Source organism: Pituophis catenifer, unplaced genomic scaffold, assembly GCF_029215685.1.
Source record: "Pituophis catenifer annectens isolate HBS135680 unplaced genomic scaffold, rPitCat1.0.hap2 SCAF_3, whole genome shotgun sequence".
Lineage (NCBI taxonomy): Eukaryota > Metazoa > Chordata > Lepidosauria > Squamata > Colubridae > Pituophis > Pituophis catenifer.
The window spans coordinates 74,440,239-74,450,797 of record NW_027256883.1 but is presented as its reverse complement, the minus strand read 5'-3'; the positions used below and the strand labels follow the sequence as shown (position 1 = coordinate 74,450,797).

The window sequence follows — 10,559 nt, the reverse complement described above, 5'->3', positions numbered from 1 at the left end:
ACCAACCCAGCCCACAAGTAGACCGGGACCTGCCCAGAGGAGAAGCATCGCACCCCACCAGTGACGGCAGCCTACGCCAGCCCGGCCAGGGAGACCGCAGTCCCAGGTGAATAGACCGGGACCCAGCCAAGACGGGCACCCCACTACCCATGGGCGAGGGTGGCACACGACTCCCCGGCGAGGGGGACCCCCACCCATCTCAGAAGACAGCCAGGAAACAACAACCCGACCCGGATGACCCCAGGCACCAACCAGCGGTAGACCAGGGACTAGGGGGAAGGGAAAGCCAACAACAACCCAGCCAGGGAGACCTGCACCACCCCGGCAGGGGAGACCTCCGCCGCTCCGCAGAGGTAGCCCCTCAACAACATCCCGACCAGGTCGACCACTGCCAACCAGACGGGGTAGACCAACGCCAGCCCAACCGAGGGGACCGACACCGCCCCTGCGAGGTCGAACAGCATGCCACGAGCCAGCACCAACCGCAGCCGGCGGGCCGGACCCAAGGGCACCGAGTGGAACCACCACCCAGACGGCAGCAAGCCGGACCGCAACTGAACTGCAGCGCCCGGGAGACCAGGGAGGAGCAAGCGACAGCCTGGGACTTACCGAGACTCAGATGCTCTTCCCGGGTCGGAACCGAGCAACCAAGACGAGGCGATAGATCCACAGGCCAGGAGGAAGACCACCAGAACCAGCCAGCCAAGGTTTGCGGTCCGGCCGGAGGCGCTGAGGGTGACCCCGCACACTCGACAGCCGAACCAAGCCCGGTTCCGGGGAGGGAACCAGGAGACGCAAGAGCCCCGTCCATCCAGGCCGGAGACGGAGAAGAAGTGAGACTGCGCAGGTCAGCTAGGGTGCCGAGGCGTCCTACGTACCTACGCGATTACGTGACTTTTGTTGACGAAGTTTGACAGTTCCCGGACTAAGGGGGGAGGAGTGTTATGTCCTTATAAGGACATCCGCCCTGATTGGCTGCTAGCCATCGGGCGGGAAATTTGAATCCCTGTCAAGGGGCGGTGCGTCTGCCGGAGCGAATATAAGGAGAGCTCCGGCAGCGCGCCAGCAGTCTTGTCTTGTTACTTTTGTAGCTAATAAAGTTACTAATGTATCGAGCTGGTCACGTCTTCATTTCCTGCGCCTGATCTAACATTAACTTTTCAAGATTAGTCAAAATTTGCTAGGAAACCTTTACTGCTAGTCTCTGGACAGTGTGGCACTGTATTTAATAATTTAATTTGATTTTTTTAAGTTTAACCACTTATATATAAAATTATGATTAGTAGCTGCTGGCCTTCCCGCAAACTATAGAATAGGTTTATTAAGATAGCTAGAAATTATGTTGCAATGGTGTACTTCTGTTTTTAGAGCCCAAGGGCCACTCCCAGGAAGTTTAAAGAGATAGTCATGAACATCCGCCTTTCCATGTCCAGATTCCTCCCCTGCCCTTCTAGCCCTTTCCTTCTTCTCTAACCAGTGATCTCCATTGCTCATGGAGAGTCATCGTGCCTGGAGGCTGTCAAGTCAAATCAAGGAGGACAGAACTCCAAAAATGTTCATTTTGCTTCTTCCAGGATTTATTGCAGCTTTGTCAGTGTTTCTCTCCTGCCAGATGTCTCCAGTAACTGCCCTACCAGTTCAGAACACTACCTCTTCAAGGTACAACCATTGTATGTTTCTCTCTGTCTTGTTCTAATTCCTGTAGGTGCAACAGATAGTCCCAATTTAGGGCTGATTGACAGTTTGTTGTGGCTCCCTTGGTTGGGACGTTGTTGTATAAATACTTAGATGTTCTGGTGATAGAGTTGATTGGTGCCTTTGGCATCATGCAAACACCTAACTATAAGGTGACAACGTGCTGCCTAGTTGGGATTGTCCATCCCAGTGTCCTGATAGGACTGCTGTATTGTTGCATTGAATGGGGGAGCGCCGGCCAAAATCCTGCAGGATGAAAAACTTAATAAAGTTACTACTTTTCTACTCTGACTGATACAAGATGGCAAGACGTTTGCTTCCTATTGTTTAGGATTGCTGTTCTTGTTCTTTTCTAATATGGAAGGTAGTTTCCAGTTTTTCGAAAGATTTCTTGACTACACCGTTTGCAGAGAAGAGGTAGAAATTCTCTTGAGCAACAGAAAAATGATAAAATTTAGTGGAAGCCACAGTGGACATATTGGGAGGCAAAACTAAAGGCTTATTGTTTGTAGGATTTGTTAACTAACTCAGAGTCATAAATAGCATCTATGATTTCGGATTCTCCTAAACGAATCATTTGGCTAGGCTAGACTAGTCTGGGCTGGGCTAGAATAGAATAGAATAAAATTAGAATAGAATAGAATAGAATAGAATAGAATAGAATAGAATAGAATAGAATAGAATAGAATAGAATAGAATAGAATAGAATTCTTTATTGGCCAAGTGTGATTGGACACACAAGGAATTTGTCTTGGTGCATATGCTCTCAGTGTACATAAAAGAAAAGATACGTTCATCAAGAATCATAAGGTACAATACTTAATGATAGTCATAGGGTACAAATAAGCAATCAGGAAACAATATCAATATAAGTGATAAGTATCCAAGCAACAGTCATAAGTGGAAGGAGATGGGTGGTGGGAACGATGAGAAGATTAATAGTAGTGCAGATTTAGTAAATAATTTGACAGTGTTGAGGAATTATTTGTTTACCAGAGTGATGGTGTTCGGGAAAAAACTGTCCTTATGTCTAGTTGTTCTGGTGTGCAATGCTCTATAGCGTTGTTTTGAGGGTAGGAGTTGAAACAGTTTGTGTCCAGGATGTGAGGGGTCTGTAAATATTTTCACAGCCCTCTTTTTGACTCGTGCAGTATACAGGTCCTCAATGGAAGGCAGGTTGGTAGGAATTGTTTTTTCTGCAGTTCTAATTATCCTCTGAAGTCTGTGTCTGTCTTGTTGAGTTGCAGAACCAAACCAGACAGTTATAGAGGTGCAGATGACAGACTCAATAATTCCTCTGTAGAACTGTTTCAGCAGCTCCTTGGGCAATTTGAGCTTTCTGAGTTGGCGCAGAAAGAACATTCTTTGTTGTGCTTTTTTGATGACGTTTTTGATGTTAGCTGTCCATTTTAGATCTTGCGATATGGTAGAACCTAGAAATTTGAAGGTCTCTACTGTTGATACTGTGTAGTCTAGTATTGTGAGAGGTGGAAGTATGGAAGGGTTTCTCCTAAAGTCTACCACCATTTCTACGGTTTTGAGTGTGTTCAGTTCCAGATTATGCACTTTTCTATAATCTATTACTTAAAAGCCACCTTTATCTTCTCTTTACTGAATTCTTTTTAATCCTCTTTCTGTTTGTTTCTTCTTTTACCATAAATATCTGTTTGCTTGATACTTAAGTCAGCCTATTTGTAGCACAGTTGCTATGAAACAGGGATCCATCTGAGTTCACAGGAAGGAGTTGCATTGTCTGACTAGAAAGAGGTCTACTTCTCTATTTTCTTCTAATTTTCTTTTTAAATTAGCATTTACATTACCTAATATATGTAATCTAATTATTTTACATTAATCTGAAAAATCCTCGAAAACAGGTCAAAAAAACCTCAAAAACGGGCTGAAAAAAGCCTCAAAAACGGGCCAGAAAAAGCCCCAAAAATGGGCAAAAAAAGATTGGAAAAAGACAAGAAAAAGGGGAGCCCAAAAAAGGGCTGAAAATGGTGTGTGCAGAGACCAAAAACTTTTTTTTTGTTTTCCTCTTCTAAATTTAGGTGCATCTTATCGTCTGAAAAATACGGTAGGTAGGTAGGTAGTAGGTAGGTAGGTAGGTAGGTAGGTAGGTAGGTAGGTAGGTAGGTAGGTAAAGAGAGAGAGAGAGAGTTCCCTTATATTTTGTCACCTAGATATTGTAAATCATATTCCTTAAAGCAAGTAGAATAATTTTTCAAGTAGAACAAAAAATAGTTGCATGGATGGGATGTTTTTTCGTCATCTCATTATCTAGGCGCTAATCTGTGGTTTATCATACTATATTTGTTCTCCAGGCTTGAAAACATGGACAGCATTTCTGCGTCAAACATCAAATTTGTCCTCAACATCTTCAAGAAGGTTACTGCAAATGATTCTTCCCCAAACTTGTTTTTTTCTCCTTTGAGTATATCTTCTGCACTGCTAATGGTCTCGTTGGGTGCCAGAAATAACACAGAAGCTCAGATATTAAAGGTATATCAAGATACAATTTATCAGAAAGGGAAAAGGGGGGGTTGGCTGTGATCTGGTCCCCACCCTTGCTAGCCAGTTATGAGAACATCTATTTTATTCATTTATTAAATTTATATGATGCCCATTTTGCAATCATGCAACTGTGGGCGGCTAATCTAGCATCTGGTCTAAAAAGTTCCAAGTACACCCATCAACTCAACCTGGCTACACTCCTAAAATGATGCTGTTTATGCGATTGCCAACTTTCTGATTAGCTTTTGAAAAATGCAGCAAGCTCAACAGATGCCATTATTATCAAGATTATTTAACTCTGCTCCCAATTCTCATCCAGATTTGGGGTTCTGTTTGCATGAGGATGGGAGCAGCTCCTATTTGCTTGGAATGTAAACAGCATGCATAGGAAGTCTGATAGGGATTCAGCCCTCTGTGCTTGACTTCTTCAAGGTCATTATGGCAACTGCTGATTATGGAAATAGCAATAGCACTAAGACTTATTTACTACTTCGTAGTGCTTTACAGCCCTCTCTAAGCAGTTTACAGAGCCAGCATATTGCCTCCCACAATCTGGGTCTTCATTTTACCAACCTCAGAAGGATGGAAGGTTGAGTCAACATTGAGCCATTCAGAATCAAACTCCTGATGTGAGCAATGAGTTAGCCTGCAATACTGCATTCTAACTACTGCGCCACCATGGCTCTTAGCAAATGGTATTACTTTGGACAAAAGTCTTTAAATTGAAGTCCCACAGTTTGAAAAACCATTTTTGTGGATCCTAGAGATACCCTTTACTACAATTACCCCCAGATCAGGACAATTTAATGATATGCTGTGGTAGGAAAAACATGCTACCTCCAGTTTAAGTCCTAAAATTGACTTCATTTTCTTTTAAATAAAAGGAACTCTGAACTTGGGGAATGGAAAGATGGACTAGGACTTTCAAACATGGAATAGTCCAAACATGTGCAGGAAAGTCAGGTCAAGCTTAAATTTTAGGAACTTTATGGACACCCGTACTATATCAATTTCCTGGGCAACAGTGAGGAATCAGTTGCCTTTAAGGAAGGGTTTAAAAAAAAAACAATCAGCCACTTCTGTAAGCTTGGGGTTCAAGCACTACCCAAATATTAACTAGGCCCAATACTGTTTGGCTTTCTTTAGCCATTAACTTTAAAAGCTATACATCTGCAGGTAATCCTTCAAATAATTTACCTCCAAAATATATAGAGATCATTTGAAATATGTATGTTTTCCAAGGTCTGCTATTGTGGTATTACATTTTGAATTAATGTTAAACTTAATTTGATTAAGCATATGTCATCTTATAGGTGCTCTGTATACCCAACGATGGAGAGGTTCACCAAAGATTTGAGAAACTTATTGCTGATATCAACAAACCAGTCTCAAACCAGACTAGCCTCAGTCTAGTCAACCAGCTCTTTGGAGAAACATCATATGATTTTCTTGCAGTAAGTTACATACATGTTGGAGAACTGGCTGGAAACAATCATAAATGTTGTGTTTGTTCTAATGTTTGCCTATCTCATTGCAATTGAAGTTTGGCTCTAATAAAGTACCAAATATTCCTGTAGCTTTATTTGGTTCATTGAATTATCTAGAGAGGAAATTTAAAAGTCTAGCTGCTTTTACTGGGAATGTTACAGGAATACACAATAGGCTGTTCCTAAATATAGAACTTTCAAATAAAAGTCGTAAATAGAACCCTGTTACTTATAATTGCCAGATACATTTTGAATAAACTATGTTAATTTAGGATAATTCCATATACTTCCTAATATCTGATATAGTTTTTCTAGGCTGCCCTATGGCATTGACTGGTTTTAGGTAATATTCAGTGTAATAAATAATTACACTGTAAGTATTGTTGTAATAAATAATTTCCAGATTGTTAGGTCAAAGAAAAATGAGACAAAATCAATTCTTGTTCTTTATATTTGCTTCTGTTGTTGAGATGTCATTGTTTCTTAAGTCATTTATAGAATCCACTCAGAGATTCTACCATGCAGGTCTGGAGAAACTTAACTTTACACAAGCTTCAGAAGATTCAAGAAGACATATAAATGCCTGGGTAGAAGAAAAAACATCAGGTGAGAATGATAATAAGAGTTAATTAGTAGCTGCATTAAGTAAGATATGCAATATTCTGTGTGCCTGTGAGAGAGACAGACAAGGCAGGCAAACCCACCATAGTTAACCATTACTTGCTATAGAAGGTCATCAAACCTGAGATGAAATTCTAGCCATAAATAGATTATTGGTTTTATTGATAGACACATCTGAGCATATTTCCATTATTTAACTTGCCTGCTGTTTAACTTGTATGTGTGTAATAACCTTACTAAATAATGATATAAGATGGGCAACTAAAATAATAAATAATAAATCTTATCCGTCAATTAAAACAGTTTTTTTAAAAAAAAAAATCTTTCAAAGGTAAAATTCAGGATCTGCTTGTCCCTGGAATAATTGATTCACTTACAAAACTGGTTTTGGTGAACGCTATCTATTTCAAAGGAAACTGGGCAAATAAATTCAACAAAAATTACACAGAGGAAAAACCCTTCTGGATTAACAAGGTATTCATTTATTAACAGAATAAAAGAGACATTCTGAATATTTTTAATTGTGTTATTTTGCATATATCTGAAGCAAGTGTGGAATTAATTTGAAAAATTCCTGTAGCAAAGAAATTGCTTACTCCTTCCATTTTATTGATCTTCGTGGAAATGGATGAATCATGAAGATCAGTCATCTTAAATCCTTTAGGCTTTGTGTGTAGCTATTCAGACTTTTCTCCCATTAAAACTTTGCACAGGGATTTTTAGTGCAGCACCACTCCCACTAATTCTATGTGATTAGCCGCAATAACTACGGAGTGTTTAGTGAATATATTTGCTGAGAATGTGGATCTATTATGTATTATCACTTGGACGTATTCGATGGAGGAGGAACAGGCACAATATGTTTCTATGTTGCTCTCCACAAGCAAGCCTAGTTTTGATATTATAAAATTCTGTTCATTTGACAAAACTGCTGATTAAAACCACTGACCTGTGTTTCATTCCATTCTTTTCCTCACAGAATTGATAGTTCGTTTTCCTAAAGATCATAATCTTTGTCTGTTTTTTTAAAATCTAATCCTTAATATTCTAAAATTATTCAAATTCTGTGAAAAGTAAATGATCACTATGTATAAAGACTGGTGGATTGCTAAGACATGATAAATTGTCATATACTGTAAATCCTCAGTTTGTCTTAAGCAAAAGATGAAAGATTTAAGCAGAGGGGAAAAAAACCCTAAGGATAAATACATGGTAGAATTATTTGCATTTATTTGAATGATTTCTTCTAACACACATTTTCCCCACCTGTAGAAAGAAAAGAAAACAGTGCAGATGATGTTCAGGAAAGGAGAATACAACATGGCCCACATATCAGCCGATCGGATTTCCATTCTTGAGATTCCATACGATAATGATTACTTGAGCATGATCATTCTGCTCCCTGATGAGATTACTGGATTGGAAAAGGTGAGTTTTTCTTTCATGAAACAGAATTTAAGCCCTTGTCCATCTCTGGTACTAGATGTACGCTGTTCTTTTTAATATTGAAGCTTGGCTTTCTGCCATTATAGTTGACTTGTATTTTCCCTTATTTTGAAAAGATGCCAAAAAAAAAAAAGAGTCTAAAAAACACCAGCGAATGCATTTATATTTCAAAGTATTGTATACAAAGGGGGATTCCATCTGTAGCTGTTGTGTACAAGGCAGTTGATAAGGTTGCCAATAATGTACAGTATTTCTTCTGATATTATTCAAATGCAAGGGATTCAGTTTTTGATTCTTCAGTTTATACTGTTTCATGTTGAAACAGCTACCAAGGTTCATGTCTTGAAGGAAAGAATAAACAAGTTCATATAGCTGAGGTATTTTTGTGTGTGAGTATCAGGGGTGGGTTCTACTTACCTTTACTACCGGTTTACAATGGAGCCATCCACACGCGTTTGCTTCGCATGTGCAGAAGCGTTCTGATGATGTTGGGGTTGGTGAGCGGAGCCTCCCAACCGTAAGCAACCCACCACTGTTGGGTATGTGCCTTCAACTAAGGTTTAGCTTCTGGCAACTGTCTGGAGAAATTCAAGTAGTTTATTTGGCAACATTTTCAGAAGTTGTTTGCCCTTGCCTGCTTCCTAGGGCTAAGAGAGTGTGACTGGCCCCAAATCACCAAATCTCATAATTCAGATCAAAGTGATGATTTATAACCCAGTGCTTTTAACTGCTACACCAAACTAGGTCTCGTTGTTTACTTTTCTTTTAGAATTCCTTTTACTTTTAGCATAATTGTAAATTATTGGGTTTTCTGGAATAAAAATTGGGATAAATATTTAATACAAACCTGAATAAATTGTAAAAATATTCATTATCAGCACGTGAGTTTTCCCAGAACCGAGTAGATGTGATTCTACTGAGCTGGAGCTACAAAAATATATGTATATATATATATATATGTGTGTGTGTATATATATATATATATATATATATATATATATATATATATATATATATACATACATACATACATACATACATACATACATACATACATACATATATATATATATATATATATATATATATATATATATATTTGTCTGGGCTGTTGGATAAACAATTCTAGAACTAGTGATTCTGCCAGGTGGATCTGGTTATATTCCACATGTTATTTAAAGAATGTAATTGAGTTAGAAATGGATGTACTTTGAAGAGACAGTAAAGTTACACTTATATTCCTACTTTTTCTCCTGGGTCCAAGGTCTACACTATTTTTGTGACTTAATTATCTTTCCTAATGTTCTAGGAAATACAAGAATTTGCAACTGTTTTGTAAGATTTCAGGATTTTTCTGTCATTGTGAGCCCCTGCATCATACTTGTGTCAGTATCAGGATAAGTCATAGTGTCTCGTAACTAGGAATTTCTTTCTCCTTTAATGCTTTTCATCTTATTTTAGCTGGAGAGAGAAATTACATATGAGAAACTCATGGACTGGATCAATCCAGAGAGGATGGCCCTAACAGAAATTGATCTCTCCTTTCCCAAATTTAAATTGGAAGAAAAATATGACCTGAAGCCGGTTCTGAGAAGCATGGGAATGACGGATGCATTTGATGAAGACAAGGCAGACTTCTCTGGAATGTCAACTAACAATGATTTAGTCATATCTGAAGTTGTTCACAAATCATTCATAGAAGTCAATGAAGAAGGGACTGAGGCAGCTGCTGCCACTGGAATAACCTTTGGATTTTACAGTGCAAGGTTGCCATTCACTGTCATAGCTGACCATCCATTCCTCTTTTTGATTAAGCTGCGAACTACAAACAGCACCCTGTTCCTTGGTAGGTATAGTTCTCCATAATGGGTGCATCCAGCATATTTTGGTACAATGGCTCTGACCCTTAATTCCTCATCAGATTTGTTTAAAACATGTAGTACTCAGCTTTCACTATCACACTTACGATCTTTTCTGTAATTAGGGTAGAGATAGTTCCTTCGTAATACTCCATAATACAGGACTTTAAATCTTTCTTTCCAGGATAGAATCATTTCTAATCTATTCAAGAAAATAAGATTTTAGTACAGGTGTTCTGACTGGTAGATGAATCCTGCAAAATTGCTTTGTTTATAGGAATGTGGGCAATGGGGAGCTTAGCAATAGTTGCTAAGCATGAATCAAGGTATTACATCACAGATGTAACTATGCATTTGCCCAATATCCATTTCCATGTGATGATACAAGTGCAGTCAGCTCAGCTTCCATTGTGACATCATGTTTTGTTATTTAATGATGTCATGGCTAGCTGTAGTTGCCTCTGCTTTGCTTATAATAGCAACTGTTAGAATGAGCAAACATTCTTATTGCTTATCGTATTTTTGTGATCATCATTTAATCAAGCAATTTGATTCTATGCTACTCAAATATTTACAAATGATATTTACCTTATATAATTCTTATTTTCCTGCAGTCTTTCATGTAATCAATATTGAAATAAAAGAGCATTTGATTATGTTGCTTCCAAATTTATTTAACAGTTGGTATGGTGATAAGACTCTTTACATCACAGGTCCCAATCCCTGGTCCGTGGCCCTATACCAGTCCATGGTCTGTTGGGAACTGGGCGACACAAGTGTCAGATGAGCATTCAAAGCTTCATTTCAATATGCACAGAATTAGATTGACTGCACAAATCCTTCTGCTCCCCCACTGCCGCCGATCCATGTAGTCAAAAAGTGGGGACCACTGGTTTATATTATTCAGTCGCATATCACTGACACTCATCAGTTATGC

The 10,559-nt window shown here is 39.0% G+C and overlaps 1 protein-coding gene across 1 annotated transcript; it reads left to right on the top strand.

Annotated features, from left to right (window-relative positions):
* The first annotated feature begins 1,453 nt into the window (after positions 1–1,453).
* Positions 1,454–10,278, top strand: LOC139314830 (serpin B8-like). Its single transcript, XM_070940749.1, has 7 exons — positions 1,454–1,659; positions 4,020–4,197; positions 5,523–5,663; positions 6,185–6,302; positions 6,649–6,791; positions 7,590–7,745; positions 9,225–10,278. The coding sequence occupies exons 1-7, from the start codon at positions 1,493–1,495 to the stop codon at positions 9,627–9,629; spliced, it is 1,308 nt and encodes a 435-aa protein (XP_070796850.1). The 5' UTR covers positions 1,454–1,492; the 3' UTR covers positions 9,630–10,278.
* The last annotated feature ends 281 nt before the right edge of the window (positions 10,279–10,559 follow it).

Excerpts from the sequence above, each read along its gene's own strand:
- LOC139314830 (XM_070940749.1), top strand. The coding sequence starts at position 1,493 with ATGGAGAGTCATCGTGCCTGGAGGCTGTCAAGTCAAATCAAGGAGGAC. Across the intron at positions 4,198-5,522 it reads CAGAAGCTCAGATATTAAAG|GTGCTCTGTATACCCAACGA; the intron begins GTATATCAAGAT and ends GTCATCTTATAG. Across the intron at positions 6,792-7,589 it reads AACCCTTCTGGATTAACAAG|AAAGAAAAGAAAACAGTGCA; the intron begins GTATTCATTTAT and ends CCCCACCTGTAG.